Source organism: Vicia villosa, linkage group LG2, assembly GCF_029867415.1.
Source record: "Vicia villosa cultivar HV-30 ecotype Madison, WI linkage group LG2, Vvil1.0, whole genome shotgun sequence".
In the NCBI taxonomy this organism is placed as follows: Eukaryota; Viridiplantae; Streptophyta; class Magnoliopsida; order Fabales; family Fabaceae; genus Vicia; species Vicia villosa.
This window is the reverse complement of record NC_081181.1, coordinates 130,173,594-130,190,310: the sequence shown is the minus strand read 5'-3', so window position 1 is coordinate 130,190,310 and position 16,717 is coordinate 130,173,594. Positions and strand designations below refer to the sequence as shown.

General features: G+C 32.9%; 1 protein-coding gene across 1 annotated transcript; it reads right to left on the bottom strand.

The window, feature by feature from the left end:
- Positions 1-8,766: 8,766 nt before the first annotated feature.
- Positions 8,767-16,491, bottom strand: LOC131652095 (uncharacterized). The gene is made up of 26 exons (XM_058921870.1): positions 16,085-16,491; positions 15,830-15,991; positions 15,402-15,567; positions 15,192-15,308; positions 14,970-15,100; positions 14,737-14,887; positions 14,208-14,275; positions 13,709-13,807; positions 13,501-13,616; positions 13,030-13,204; positions 12,823-12,933; positions 12,649-12,727; positions 12,400-12,543; positions 12,198-12,311; positions 11,842-11,963; positions 11,669-11,751; positions 11,462-11,583; positions 11,255-11,375; positions 11,038-11,175; positions 10,657-10,753; positions 10,379-10,504; positions 10,113-10,205; positions 9,900-10,005; positions 9,472-9,614; positions 9,281-9,370; positions 8,767-9,161 (listed from the first exon to the last, which is right to left on the bottom strand). The coding sequence occupies exons 1-26, from the start codon at positions 16,220-16,222 to the stop codon at positions 9,033-9,035; spliced, it is 3,141 nt and encodes a 1,046-aa protein (XP_058777853.1). The 5' UTR covers positions 16,223-16,491; the 3' UTR covers positions 8,767-9,032.
- Positions 16,492-16,717: the final 226 nt, after the last annotated feature.

Below are 16,717 nucleotides of genomic sequence, written 5' to 3'. Positions count from 1 at the left end.
TACATAATATTCCAAGAATATTCTGTATCTGTTGAGTATCAAACTGAATCTTCAATCCAGTTCTGCAGGCGCGATGTCATGAGTTGATGTCATGACATTCCATATAACATCTTGCTTGTACCTGTTTTGTTCTTTTATATTTGCAAGACTTATACATTGTATTATATTTTGCTGCTATTATGTTTTAGCCAAACATAGATGTCAATCAGCCAATAAAAACATCAACAGTACTTTTAAAGTAAATTGCAATGAAAGGTAAATTTCTAGAAATGTAACATAAACTGTAAATTGGAATGTAAATATGGTGTTTCTATATTCTTAATGACTCTTTTCTCAATTCAGCAGAAACTTTGAGTATTTGTGAGATTTTGTACAACGAATGAACACCCACAAATCCTAATACTAAGACCCATATATATACTAATTCGAAATAACTGCTAATCAAACGGTCATCTTCCCAGAGAATGACACATTTGGCACGGCGTGTCTTCTTTTTACCCTGAAATTACAAGTGTCTCTTCTTCGAAACTGGATAAGGATGAAAAAAAGTTATCTCTTGTTTAAATTCAAAACTCTTCGTCGAACGTCCTATCAACATTGCTTGTTCGTCGAATTGCTACTTAAACTTAGGAAATATTTCTAAGTCTTATCCAACATTTTAATTAACTTAATTACTTAATTTAATCACTGGTCAAATAAATCTCTTAATTAATAAATAACTAATATAACTAAACAAAGTGAGAGCATTTTATAATGAGAGATGAGAGGAATAAATATCAACCATTGGATTCATCAAGAGAGAGAAATTAATAGCCACATTAATGCATCAACCTTCTCTCTCTTGATGAATCCAATAATTGATATTTATTCCTCTCATCTCTCATTTTAAAATGCTCTCACTTGATATGCTCCCTATATATATATATATATATATATATATATATATATATATATATATATATATATATATATATATATATATATATATATATATATATATATATATATATATATATATATATATATATATATATATATATATATATATATATATATATATATATATATATCTATCTATCTATATATATATATATATATATATATATATATATATATATATATATATATATATAATAATTAAATTAAATATTTTAACAATCATGACTCAAACATTAGTTGGATATTGAATGGATTGTCTTCGTCTGAATTTTTGGTTTGATTGATTTATACATCTAGATTGAACTAGAACTTGTAAATTTTGAGGAATAATAAAGGAGATTTCTCTTCCCACCCTAAGGATTGCTCCTACACACTAGTGAAAAATAAAAATTACCCCTAAAATACGGAAAAACACTTCCAGACACAACACATTCACACATAATCCATTCATTAATGAGGCAGATCCTAATTTTATGTCAAAAAATAATACGAAAATGCATCTATGTATACCTTACGGAGACACACTTGTAAACTAATTTTTAATCAAAAACGTGTCAAGCCCTTCTCCTTCCTCATTTCTCTTTTACTCTCTCAAAACACCTCAAACTCTCAAAGTCTCTAAACTCACGTCCAAGTTTCTACTGTCATCATTCAATTGATCAAAGATCTCACCATCAAACTCACATTTGGAAGTTTTTTATTTCTCTAAACATTTTTGTATTTCTCTATACATCTGTAGAAATTAAACTATGTGTTTGATAGGTTGTGTAATAGGTAGTTTAGATAGGTTATTTAACTAAGCAATGTGTTTGAAAGGTAGTTTAGATGAGCAATGTGTTTTGAGAAAGTTTGATTTCCATGCAATTCTACCATTTTCGTGTTTATTGAGCTTCAGGTTAATACAAAAATGCATGTCTCACCTCCCGATGCCCCATAAGCCCCGTCGGTCCAGGTTGAGGCATCCCATGTTGATGTCATTCCTGAGGGGTTTGGAGGAGCATCGTCCAATCTACCGTTGTTGCCTTTATATCAAACCATGTTGTCAGACATGTGTGGAACGGAAAGATAAAATTCAATTATATTAATTCTTTGAAACACATTTGTTATAATATTTAAATTTTTTATGCTGATTTATTTTTATGTACGGCCGCGATGCTTTAAAATGCATCAACCATAGCCAAAAGATTGTGAAGATGCCTCTATAAGTTATTGAGTACGCCTAAGAGGGGGGTGAATTAGGACTTTGAAAATTTATCCAATTTTAGAATACTAGTTCTTATTTTTCTGGTTTTGATGCATGAGTTTGGAAATGTGTTTCTTTCTTTTATGGTTCAGATTTGTGATGAAAGCGATAAATGCGGAAAAGTAAATAACACAAGGATGTATCCTGGTTCTCCTCACAATCTGAGAGTACTCCGGTCCCTTTTCAACTTGAAATAGATTTCACTATTGTTCGATTTTTGTACAAGCCTATACCAAGACTCCTCCTACAATCTTCTAACAACAAAACCACCAAGAACAATCCTCTTGGATTTTCACTAAGTATATTAAGAGAATAATTCTCCCTTAATGACTTTCTTGCTTCCAACAATCCTGGACAGCAAGAACAACCAACCAAGTAAAACAAGAAAACAATCATTTCCTTTCTAATAACTTGTTTCCAACAATCCTGGACAACAAGAATTTACAAACCAAATATGGATAATATTTGAGTAATAAAGTTGATAAGTATTTATCAATCACTTATCTTGATCTTCTCCTTCAAGCATACAGTTTTCTTAATGGTATACAAGTGTTCAATGAATGATATGAAACTTATGATAATTTTCTATGAAAATTAAGTGTAGAAAGTTTCACTAAAAGTTGATATGAAAACCCTTGTAGTTTTGAAAGATGAAATGAATTTAATTTGTTTTAATTGTAGATGAAAGAGGTGTTTCGAAATCTGAAAAAATAGAGTTTATATAGCCTCTATACACCTCTACAAAGGAGTATTATTCATGAATGGATGTCATGTTTCAATCCTAAAAGGTACAAAACATTTCAAGTGAAAAGATACAACATTTTGGTCGTTGTTCCGTGTGTAACCGATTACAGCATGGCTGCTACCCAGTTACACTTTGTAACGTTAAGAAATTTTGAAATTTTGTTGCTTTAACAGGTTACAGCATGGCTGCTACCCGGTTACAGCAGGACCGGAATGTGAAAAAACCTTAGAAAATGACATGATTTGCAAACTTTTGATTTTAAAACTATTTTAAAACATTATGACATGAATGAGAGATTATTTATGAACACTTGTCATGTTTCAATCCTAAAAGGTACAAAACATTTCAAGTGAAAAGATACAGCATTTTGGCCTCTGTTCCGTGTGTAACCGATTACAGCATGGCTGCTACCCAGTTTCACTTTGTAACGTTAAGAAATTTTGAAATTTTGCTGCTTTAACAGGTTACAGCATGGCTGCTACCCGGTTACAGCAGGACCGAAATGTGAAAAAACGTTAGAAAATGACATGATTTGCAAACTTTTGATTTTAAAACTATTTTAAAACATTATGACATGAATGAGAGATTATTTATGAACACTTGTATGAGTATAGAAGATTGAATGCTATACCTTAACAATTGATCAGAGAATCATAGATTTCTTCTAGTCTTGATAATTCTTCAATCTTGATTTTTCTTGAAATCTTGAGCCATTCCATTTTTGCAAACCTTCTTTGTATGTTAGCTTGTCTTCATCAAAACACTTTGGGAAGCTTGACTTCACATTCTCCCCCTTTTTGATGATGACAACCCTTTCTTGAAATTTGATCCAATCTTGTTTTCTCTAACCTTTGAGACTCCCCCTGAATCAAAGCTCCCCCTTGATTCATAAATGAGGATCCATTTGAAAGTTGTTTGCTACAATTTTGTTAGAGAAACACACATACAACAATAATTCTTCTCCTCTTTTGTCATTAGCAAAAAGGAATGGGAAAGAAGATAAGTTATCTAAATAAATCATGAAAAATATTACTTATTTACCTATGAGTTTTACCTCATGAGTGACTTCATCAAACATTCATCTTTGATGAACTTTGAAGCTTGTGTCACTAAGTTGGCTTTTACTTTTAGAAGAATTTGCTTTAGTCCTTCAACATAAAGTACATCTTCAATGAATATGAAAGTTAGTGCTCCAATTTTGCCAATGCCAAGAATTCTTCCTTTTTAGGTATTCCCCAAATGAAATAATCCTTGGACTTTAGAACTAGATTTGAAAGTTAGTTTATGCCTCCCATCAAATGCTTAGAACCACCATTTGACAAAACATCATAGAGTAACGTGGTCCTTAAGCACACCTACAAAACAAATTAAGTTTGATTTGGTACCCAATGTGCTTTGGATCCATCATAGTTAGTTCCCTTCTAAACCCACACATAATGTCCACTTGCCACACTAAAGTTTCTAACATAGCAAGCATTAGGTGTATGGCCAACAATACCACAATAAAAACATGTAGGAACAAAAATACTTCTATATCTAGGAACAAAAGGTTTCTTTTTAGGAAATCCTTTCTTAGGATGGTGATGAACCATTTTAGGCTTGTTAACTTTCTCTTGGGATGTTTGGTCACTAGCCTTAACAAAAAATAGTTTTGTTAGAACTTGATTTTGAGAACTTTGAATAACCAAGCCCATTTTTATCATTAGAATATCTTTGTTGACTAAGGACACCCTCCAAACCAATTTGTCATTTTTCATATCTTTCAAGAACTCTCTTTAATTGGACAATTTGGAAAGAAAGTGATTCACAATTATTACATGTAGATTTTTTGTTTTTCTTTATCAACATATTGTTGTTTTTCAACCTCGAAATCTTTTTGCACAATATCAATTTTCTCTTCAAGAGATTTGATTTCTTTCTCTTGTGTTGATATGGTTCTATACAACATTTTGAATTCATTCAAGAGTTCATTTATGGCACCTTGTGCATCATTATCATAAATGGAAAATTCATTACTAACCTCATCGTCTTCATCATCGGAATGATGTGTTGCTACCAATGCAAGATTCATATGTTCTTTATTTGAAGATGAACTTATTTCATTGTCCTCCCATGCTACATATGCTTTCTTTGGACTTTTGTCCTTATTTCTCTTGAAATTTTTATTCTTCTTTTCAAGTGTAGGGCATTCACTTTTGACATGTCCTTTTTCTACACATTCAAAGCATTTAACCTTCCTTGTTGGTGCTTCCATTTTAATGACCTCCTTTTTCCTTTCTTTTCTTAGAAATTTTCAAACTTTTTGATAAACTCGTTATCTTCTTCACTAGTGAATTCTTCTTGATTACTATCATGATGTTTGACTCTCGTCTTTAAGGCAATGTCTTTTGAATCTTTTACTTGAATTTCATGATAGTAATCTTTTTCTTGATTACTATCTTCTTGATTCTACTTGAATTTCATGTTAAACTCATTTAATGTTTCAAGTCTTCCAAGTTTTGTTTCATATTCTTTAAGTTTTCCGAACAATGTTGCAGAAGTCATTCTAGATAGATTCTTCTTCTCGGATATCGCCGTTACTTTCGGTTGCCATTCTCTTGTTAAGGATCTAAGCACTTTGAGATTTTGTTCCTCGGTAGTGAGTTTCATTCCAAGTGCACTTAAGTGATTTACTAAGTGCACGAATCTCTTTTATAAGTCGATAATAGATTCTATGGGTTGCATTCTAAATAACTCGTAATCTTGACTTAAAGTATTTAATCGAGATCTCTTAACTTCAACGGTTCCTTCATGAGTTTCTACAAAAGTATCTCATATTTCTTTTTTCGTTGTACATGCAGAGAAACTAAAAAACTCGTTCATGTTAAGTGCACCTTGAATAAGATTGATTGCCTTTTTATCATAGAGGACATTTTTCTTATCATCGTCATTCCATGAAACTTTAAGCTTTTTTCATTCAAAACCATTGACAACATTTGTAGGAACAAAGGGACCACTTTGGACTGCTTCCCATACTTCTTCTCCTTGTGCTTCTAAGTGAGCCTTCATCCGAATTTTCCAGAAATAAATGTATTCTCCATAAAATAATGGAGGTTTGTTGTTGGCACGTCCATTTTTGTGGACAAAAGTGCCTATTGCATGGATATGGTTTACCTCAGATGCTTCGCTATCTTGGAGCGGATTCTGTTAGAACAAGATTTGTTTTGATCAATATTCTTATTTTGATGATAACAATGTATATGAATTTTGTATAAGACAGTGTGATACTCTAATATGCATTTTCCTTTTCAGGAAATATATATGGAGTATGCACAATTCAGAGTTAAGAAGCACTGACTCAGAAGGTTCAAGATTGCAACATCAGAACATGCTCTCGCAAGACATCAGAAGATGGTCAAACAGAATCAGAACATGGTCTATGAAGCATCGGAAGAACTTGAGATCAGAAGCAGAAACACTAAAGTTCTTATGGTATCACGCTAAAGCACTTCAAAGTCAGAAGACAAGAAGATGCTCTGCACCAAGCTGTAACTCTGATTCTGATTATTCAAACGTTGTATTCACAAAATCTGAGATCAGAAGTTAGTACTAGATGACAGGCTACGAAGTCTAATCTCTGACTGACAAAAGCAACGTTAGAAGCTACAAAAGGCAAAGTCAGTAAAAGCAGAGAAAAGCATGGCTCGAGGTAGTTGACAAAACAGTGAAAACATTAAATGCAAAGTTGTCCAGTCACGCAACGCATTAAATGCAGTTCAACGGTCATCTTCTCAAAACGCCTATATATATGAAGTTCTGATCAGAAGCAAATATACAACTCTTGCAATATACTGAAACGCTGCTGAATTCATTACTTACGAACTTCATCTTCAACCTCACTTCACTTGTAATATCTTAGTGAGAATTAAGCTTAGAACTTAAGAGAAATATCACAGTTGTGATTATAGCTTTCTAAGAAGCATTTGAATACTCTTGTAAACATTTATTTTACATTGATTTGTAAAAGGTTCCTAGAGTGATCAGTGAGATCAGTAGACTCTAGAAGACTTAGAAGTTTCTAAGTGTTGATTTCCGAGAGTGATCAAGGTGTGATCAGTATACTCTAGAAGACTTAGAGTGTTTCTAAGTGGACAACCATTGTAATCAAGATTGATTAGTGGATTAAATCCTCAGTTGAGGTAAATCACTCTAAGGGGGTGGACTGGAGTAGTTTCGTTAACAACGAACCAGGATAAAAATATTGTGTTCATTGTTTTTATCTTAAGAGTTTTTAAAGTCACACTTATTCAAACCCCCCTTTCTAAGTGTTTTTCTATCCTTCAGATTCATGAGTAAAACTAAGGGTTCGCTTGTTTGGTCTACTTGTACTTCAAGTTAGTTGAAGACTGGATGAGAATGACCAAACAAATGACAGCAAGACGCACATTATTGATAGTAATATATTTGCATCCTTTAGTGTTTTGTAACACTTACGAATGAGTGTGTTTCCAGAGGCGGAGCTACATGGGGACAAGAGGTGGCCATGGCCACCCCAAAGTTCTATAATATTTATATATATATATATATATATATATATATATATATATATATATATATATATATATATATATATATATATATATATATATATATAATTTTAAATAATAAACTATATTAATATAATATTGTTGTGTAACATATATGAAATAATTTAATTTGGCCGAGTGAGAGTTGTTTTGGCATTATATAGGTTCCCATTTTAATATTTATGTAAGTTGTTTTATTATGCTTTTAATGAAAAATATTTAATAGTATGACAAATTTGTTTTTTTTTGTTATTTAATTGATCTAAATGTGGTTGAAAAGGTAAGATGTCTTTGATATAAGTTTTTTGTTTAATTTGTGTGAAGATTTGATAGTACCATATAACACTACTCTTTTTTTATTTACAAAATTAAAAATACCAAGAATCGAACCAATGTAACAAAGCAATGTCTTCGATATAAGTGTTTTTTTTTTAATTTGTACGAAGATTTAGTCGTGCCATATAGAACTATTCTTTTTTTATTTAAAAAAGTAGAAATACCAAGAATCAAACCATATAATCGAAACTTAGAATCAAAATTTTATCAGCGTAAGTTACATTTTTTTAATACACACTTTCAATAAATTATTTATATTATATAGTTTTTGGCCCCCTCAAAACTTTGTTCCTGGCTCCGCCACTGTGTGTTTCAATTAGGAATGCATGGGGTGCGCATAGGGTTAATAAGGAAGTGTATCTCTAAATCAATAAGGCAAAAAAATAAGGGTGTGGTCTCCGAATCAATAAGGCAGAAAAATGAGGATGTTGTCCATTTACGTACTGTGTATTTGATGTGCAATGAAAATGTCTGAAAATACAATTTCAAATTCTTAGGAGCATTTTTCAAATTTTCTTAGAGTGTGTTTGGTGAAACATTTTAATGAGGGGAAGTAATTTTTTGAGGAAATTGAAAATAACTTAACTGAAATTCATTGTTTTGATGAAAAATGTGGAGAATTGTTTTCGAACAGTATCTAAAAAATTTTAGGGTTAAATTATAGATAATTAGGGCCTCATGAATTATTTGTTAGATCAAATAGGACCTCTATTTTTTGTCATAGATAAAATATAACTAACTTACACAAGACAACTCTGATAGTCAAATAAAGTGAACCCTTGAAAAGCAAAAATGAGTTTAAGCAGGTGAATATCAGTAAGATCATTCCATGTTTTGACCTGTGTATTTGTATTAGCACTAACTTGTTCCAACTTTCAGCAGTTTCCATCAATATCAATATTTAATAATTAAAAAAACTTGATCTATCCCTGTTAGAGTTGAAAAAACTCGTGAAACATATAAATTAATGATACACTATATCAGCTTCTTTACAATACATAAGAATCTGGATTTCTTCATTCCATTCGGGCTGCCAAACTTTGAAAGTGGGAGAGCAGAATACATGTGCACCAATCTACACAAACTCGTGTGCTCTACCAGATCGATCCTACATTCAACTGTGTTCTCCATGCTGACCAAAATTGCTTTTCTAATTAATTAAATTGACTAGAGACAAAATTTTCTCATTTATACATAAATGGCATTAGTTAGCAATCCTTGGTGGCTTGATAAAGTATATACTCCTCACAAACCCTTTTCCAACTTCACCTACAGCTTTTAGCACCTTCCTAGGGTCATATCCTTCCTTAACCACTTCATCTTGTTTCCGCTTCTTTGAAAAAGAAAGAAAAAGCAATGATCAGAAGATCCATTTGCTTAGATTTGTATAGTAAGAATTCATAATACTTTGCACCATATCAACAATCAACAATGTAAGCACAAATTTTTTACCTTGGAAGGACACGATTTCGCCCATGTTAGACCGATGGCATCACCTCCTAGAGAATCATGCCATAACTTGAATGTGGAGGAAAACTCTTTCTACAAGTGATAAGTGAGGATATCAAGAACAGTAAAGAGGATGCCGCCAGAGGGAAACAACGCCACTATGTTCAAAATCAAACCATTTTCATTGTACTTACCTCTAAATCTTTGATAAAGCACCTTGATGGATCGAAGTCAACCAGCAACTTCTTTTTAAGTTCCTCTGGCCTACCCTTCAAATCTCTAGGCAACAAAAAGGGTTGGAAGAATTTGCTAGCATGTCCTTTAGCAACTTGGGTTCCTGGAACATTGCAAATGAGAATATCAATTGATAAGTTAAGCTTGTGAAAGCGAAGAAGATAAAGTGAGGGAAAAGGACAGAAATATATTTGTTAGCATACTGTAAGTGAGACCAATGTCATTCTGTCTTAAACGTTTGGTAGATCTAGAATATGTTTGGTTAATGAAATTGTAAATTGCCTTGCTACAAATAATTATCACTGTCAACTAATGATATCCCCCTAACTCGTGAGCCATTTGTATATACTGTATAATTCTGTAAACTACCAAATATTAAGAACTATACCGTGACCAACTTCTGATGAGAAGAGAAGCCTTTGAGGATACGCAAGTTTGTCCTTGTGGAGAATAATGATTGCATCGTAATTGTTTAAAGGAGTCCGTAAAAGGCACTGCCGCAAGATTTGAATAAAGCATTAGCCTCTTAAAAGAAATCTCATTATAATCTACCACTGAAAGTTGAAACAAATTAAAACTTGAAAAAATGTGTTCAACTTACCTCCCATCTATTTGGACCAATCTCCTCCTGAAATGTGAGTTTCCTTAGCAAATTTGCACTGCTTCGGGCATATGCAGCTAACCTTTTAAGTTCCTGTTAACAATGCATTACATACAACGCCTCAGTATCAATTAGCAATTTAGAATGCACTCGCTAGATTAATTAAACAGTATTGAAATGTTGACTTATAGGCCTAAAGAAATAAACATATACAAAACTCATTTTATATCCAATTTAAAGAAATTTATCTTCAATTCAGGCCTAACCAGTGCATTAGGTGATAATCCAGTCCAGGCCTCAGATGCTTTATCGTAAACTGTTGCCAAGAACATCACCGGCCCTACATTTTGCCCATTCTCTCCCTGGCCTTTTTTTTGTAGCAAAAAGTTATCCTGAAAACCCATGGTTATCATCAAGAACATATATTTCCTAAGACCAGCATTATCAACAAGTAATTACTCTTTTTAATACTGAAAAGAAGCAAAGCCTTGAAAATTAACAGACTATAAGGAAGTTAACAGTTTTTTTCTTATTATGTACTTACATTTATTTCTTTTACATCACTTTGGCTCAAGTCATTATTTATGTCAACAACCAAGGGAGAAAAAGTCCAATCATAGTCTGAGAGCAACTGCAGGAATCTGTCAGTGAAACAAAAGTGTTATAATATGTATAAATCAATAACCATAGTTAAAAGTTTGGATGTTCAGTTTCGGCCTCTTCGGGTAATTGTCCATCCTAACTTCATATACCCAATTGTGAAACCCTTTAACAAGGGGAAGATTGTGTTAACTGTGGTAATGAGCTTTATGGCAATCTCCCAAGAAAATTAGGTTTAAAGAGTACACTTACTCCTGTCTAGTAATATATTCAATATTTCTCATCATCTTCCGAGTAAATGAGTAACAAAAAATAGGAAACACACCTTAAAAATCCAGTGATCCGTGAGCATGGAGCTTCAAACGGCAAAGGATTGAGAAAGAGATATGCAACCAATAGCTCAATGGCCTCCTCTACCAAACAAGCAGAAAATAGATGTGAAGCAGCCCAACGTTTTGCTAGTCTAGACACAGAATAAAATTTATGAGTTACAGATAATAAATGGAATTATAACTTAACACAGAAATTTTCAAAATGTTCACCTAACTACTGGTCCATAAATTGGGTAAAGACTTTGTAGTCCATTTATCATGCTAGCATGTTGACTACGAATCAAAAGCGTCTTGTCTGCAGAATGTACCCGTGTTTTTTTATCATTCCCAACTGCATATTAAAATGGTTTGGTAAGTAAAACTCAAATGGCATTTCCATTTAAATAATCATAATCATATAATAAGTGTAAGTCATACTTTCTTTGAGCAAACTAAGGGCCCTTTCATGCAAAAGTTTAAGACGAAATGCATATCCTGACATTAATATGTCCACATCATCCTGAGTTGCAGTGCATGTCATCCCCCACTTCTTTTGAAGACTGCCATAATAACATAATCCCGTCATATTAAACACTGAAAAATAAGAACATAATACTGAAGCAAATAAGAGACACAAGTCTTCACCTTTCTCCAATTTGAATAAGGAAACTAGATTTTATTTTTTCAATTGCAGTTTCATCCATTGGCCAGTTCCCAGAACCTTCCAGCTGTAAAGAGCAAAAAAAGGTGTTTGTAAAATTTCTGTGCATAGGTCAATTCATTGAGCAGCACTGGACTACTGGAGCATAAAACCATACCTGAACCATTATTTCTAGTGGTTGAATGCATGATGGAACAAACTTATTCAGTCTGAAAGATTCAATCTTTTCATTAGCTAGTAGGTGAGGTTCGGGAGGGAAGACTGATGTAAACCTGAATGCTGTAAATTATAATGAACATGTAACAATCATTTGGATTAGGTCAAGCTTTTCAACGAGTTCAACATGTAGAACTTAAGCACCCTCATTTTTTTTCTTTGGCAAAAAGTTGTCAGTTTTTGGTTTATAATAACACACCCCAAGCATTGACACAAATGACTTAAAAAATAACACAAGAAAATCTTTGAAGATTACATATTTGAATAAATAAATGTTTGTTCAGGTGAAGAAATTACCGGAGTCTAAAGGTTGTACACTAGACACCTTCAAAGGGAGGTTTTCAATAAGACGCAAGCGTTTTGATAGAACATCAAATGCCTCGAGCAAACTTCCAGAGTATGATATAGGGTCTGTGGGTTAATCATTTCAAAAGAACAGAAGATGTTAATGATAGAAACATAAGGGGTCAAAAAAGAAGTGAATAGATAAGATTGTCACCTGCAGCACCATGAGCCAAAGAAAAATCGAGTTGATCCACAACTACTATAATATTGTCCTTGGGAAGAGATAGATGCAGACTAAGGACGTGCTCAGCTATATTTTTCAAAATCAGATGCCTTTCCCATTTCTGACATTCCCATACTATTTTAGAAAAGAAAAAAAAGGGTTACCATGTTATACATAAGGAAGCTACACTAGTCATACTTTATCAACTAAGTAAATGAATTCCAACAGGAGATGCCTCACCTGTGCTTTCTGCAATTCTACTGTCTTTAAATCTTCTAAGCTCTGCTTTATCTCCCCAAAACTTTCGAAACGCAAGAGCCTGCTTGAAATCATGAGTAAGGACGGTGATGCATTCAAAGCAACACAAATTTGAACACAAGGAAAAACAGAGTGAACATGAATAAAAGATTGTACCTCTTCTTTACTCTCAGCATTTGGACCAATATCAACCATCCTATATGCTTTCTCCAAATTACTGACTGAAATTCCTATGAACAAGGGCTCTTTATCAAGTATTGACAAGCCCTGAGGTTGTAAATTCAATCAGAGACAGAACAGAATAAGGAAAAACATGAAAAATATTTTAAATGAGATTCTGAAAATCCATGCTTGAAACCATACATCATCCACGCGCCATTGACATTCTGCATTTCTCCATATAACTCGAATGAATTTTGCTCTATCACCCAATCCTTTAGCTAATATAGCATGTATTTTCTCCTCATACAATCTCCAGCATTCATCATCCAAACAAATTCCTGACGCATATAGCTCTTTGTTTCCTTTAAAGTTTATTCTACAAGAGTAAAACATGTAATAAAATAAGCTTGCAGCTTTTACAGCTTGAAGCAAACCATCATGAAAATGAATCAACAGAATAACCCAATACATTATACGGCATCTGAATTAATATGGTATTTATCACCAAGAAAAGCAAAGGCAAGAAGATAAAAAGGCAAGTCTCCTGAGTGTTATAATGTAAACACAAAAATAAACATGCAGCATAATGTTATAATGTAACACAAAAATAAACATTCAAATATCCCAACTGGATTATCAATTATAAACACATGCTAAATTAAAAAACATTACCTCATACAATAATCATATTTAACAGCATAGTCAATCTTGGTCATAAAAACTTCCTCAAATCCACCACCTCTACACTTTTCCATGCATTTAAGTGTCGTAGCAGCCTCGTCTTGAAGCTGAATATATACATTGAATAATCAAAATGAGTATGTGACACGATATAGCATAAACAGGAAAGGGCAAAGTTGGTGTGCTGGCCAAAATGTACCTGGGTAAAACCAATCCTAGACATTCGAAAAGCCAAATTGAATGCCCCTGATGGATGACATATCACAATTGGAAATGACCCTTTTAGTTGCATTCTTTCCTGTATATGGGAATCATGAACACAACAATGAATATCTCAGAATGTAAATGGAAAACTTTAAAGAAAACTCTTACTAAATGGTGCATCAAAAAAATTTCATCGATCCAAGATTGAGTTGTTGTGGTGCAAGTGATTGAAAATACAAAGCTAATTGCCAAGGAAGGGTTAAAGGTGATATAGCATTACGAGAATATGATTTATTAAAATTTCGCTCCATCATATCATTTTAAAACAGGGACATAATAAATGAAAAGGGAATGCAAATAAAAACCTTAAAGGAAAATAAACTAAAAATAGAGATCTGGATATCAGAATTATCATAAATGGAACATGAACGTTTACACACTCTATATACAAAATAGAATTACAAAAGTAGACAAAAAAAGTTAGAGATCTGGACCTCTTTAGTAATATTTCCCTGGCCTTCCTTTGGAAAGTAGACACCTCGGCTCCAAGTCTCCGAAGTGGCTGCAAAACCAATCAAAATAATAAATATCTGTATTTAATATCTAAGCTTTTAAAGCCCCCACTTCCAGCCTAAGCCAATTTTAAGTCAATAGCAAATTGCCAACAAATTCACTTAGAAGACTAACTACATATGGCAGCAAAGGTCTATTCATGTAAAACTTACGTGGAATTCAATTATAATAGTTAACAGAAACAACAATAGTGAACTGAGAATACCAAAATATGGCAAGCAAACACCATATAGTCATCAAAATAAATCAGTATAGAGTGAGATAATAAATGTTTACAGTATTTCATTTTAAAATCGATAAAGTGCATCAAATGTGTAGCACATGGAAAGATGGCAGTCATAATTCTCCAATGTAAACAGGTTCACTTTCATAACAGATCAATCGTGGTGCCATAACATGGTGAGGAGTACTAAATAAAATGAGTATGTAAAGGAGAGTCTATATACATACCAAGGAAGTTCAAAGTAATGCGAATTATTTCAATGACCTTCATTGAATTCTTAATTTGTTCCCTAGAAGCAAGATGTGCAAGTATGATGGATATCAAAAATCCATTCAGGCAATCATGAGCATATATTGAACTTCTCTGTCGAGCCCATACCTAAATCCGAGAAGAGCAGCATTGAATTCAGTGTTTCCACGTAAATATTTTATTTTTGTACTTAATGATTCAAATATCAAACCTTCAGTAGGATTAAAGCTGCTCTTAGTTCCTTCCATCCAAGAAAAAGTTTGTTCATTAATTCTGTATCCTCTATAAACACGTCTTCCAAGATACTAGAATTATACTTCGGTGTTGCTTGAACAGAACTCCCTTCATAATATTAACAATCAATCATCAATCCATTGTATAAGAAGAAGCAAAAATCTCAAAGAAATCAAATTTAGGTGTTAAAGATACAAACCATTGTTCGAATTATGAATGTTATTACGTGTCATGTTTAACTTCGGTATGCTAAAGATAGACATGGCCGATGGAATAATTCTCACAGAAAAACCATCAACATCAACAAGCTTTGCAGCTGCAGAAAATTTCTCCATTAGTCATCCCAATATTATTTTAGAAACAAAAGGCATTGAAACTTAAACACTAAGCTAACAATCAATGTACAAACCCGGATACACAATCAGTAAAGGCTTTCGAGCTTCGTTCTGCATGGTAGACCATTCAACCCTACCAATAGATGGAGATTTCTCCAAATACTTTTTCAGCAAGCAGAGATAAAGACACCTCTTGGCATGGTATCTATAGTTCAAATAATCCTTCTCATGGAAGCACTCCTATCATAATACAACATACAGTTATAAACCGCTATAATACCAAAGTATACACTCAACACCGATAAACTAAATGATTTGATTCATATTGCATCGTCAGTGTAAAAAGTTTTTGAGGCAAACAATCATAATCATTATATCATAGTAAACTTTTGACTTAGAGCAAATTAAACCCTAAACTAAATTAAATACTATCAATTAACATACTTTTATACACATAGATTGTATACAAGTAATCTGCTTCATGTTCATATATGAATAATACCTTCGGTAACCTTATAATAAGGTCCACATTTAATTCAGGCCTTGCGAGACTTCGTATGGAGTAACTACCACCAAGCTTAAAAACCGAAGGCTTCTTAAATTTGAACTCCACCTTATCAGCACCGATGTCCCTAACAAAATTCGGTGCCAAATCAGCATTAACCTGCAAATTCAATCAGCAAGCATTGAGCATAATCAGTATTGAATGTTTCAAAAGCTAAAGTGAATAGTTAAAAAAGACAGAGAGAATAATGACCTTATAGTTTTCAGGGATTTTGTCGATGGAAGATTTGATGGAAGAGACGGTGTCGTCTACGAGTTTAGAGAACTGGGGAGAGTAATCTACTTGAACTTCTTTCAGTAGTTCACTCAGCTTAAAATCCATTGAATCCATGGAAGCTTTGAAATATGAATGAATAACGGTTTGAGGGTTTAGGGTTTAAGAAAGATGGCGGTGAACAAAGTAGTGTGGCCGGACGGAGCGCGGGAAGACAAAAACCAGAAAGTACGTCGGAGAATGGTGGTTGCGAGAAGGGAATAGCTCGGAAAGAGGGTGGCCGGAAGAGAATGGCGCGGCGGAAGGAGAAGTGTATGGTGGCTGAGGAATTGCAGAAGAGAGGAGAGCAAAACTAAACTTAGGTCAATTAGGCATATGAAATATAAAATATAAAAAAAATATAAAAAGTCTGTTACAAATTTTTAGTAAAACTATTTTTGTTTTCTTTTGATTTTATATTTCTTTATCCAATCAAATGATTTGATTGTATTTGATTACGGTTTTAAATTTGAATCAAATCAAAACAAATTTCATCTAAATCTAATTTAAATTTAAAAAAAAGTTTTGTAGATATACCTACGAAATAATTCAACATTAAATTAAAAAAAATTC

What these genes read in the sequence shown, in the direction of transcription:
- LOC131652095 (XM_058921870.1), bottom strand. Translation starts at nt 16,222, where the DNA reads ATGGATTCAATGGATTTTAAGCTGAGTGAACTACTGAAAGAAGTTCAA. An exon ending in CATTACTTTGAACTTCCTTG is followed by an intron (nt 14,276 to 14,736) that starts GTATGTATATAG and finishes TTGGTTTTGCAG; the next exon opens with CCACTTCGGAGACTTGGAGC. An exon ending in AAATATGATTATTGTATGAG is followed by an intron (nt 13,205 to 13,500) that starts GTAATGTTTTTT and finishes TTACTCTTGTAG; the next exon opens with AATAAACTTTAAAGGAAACA.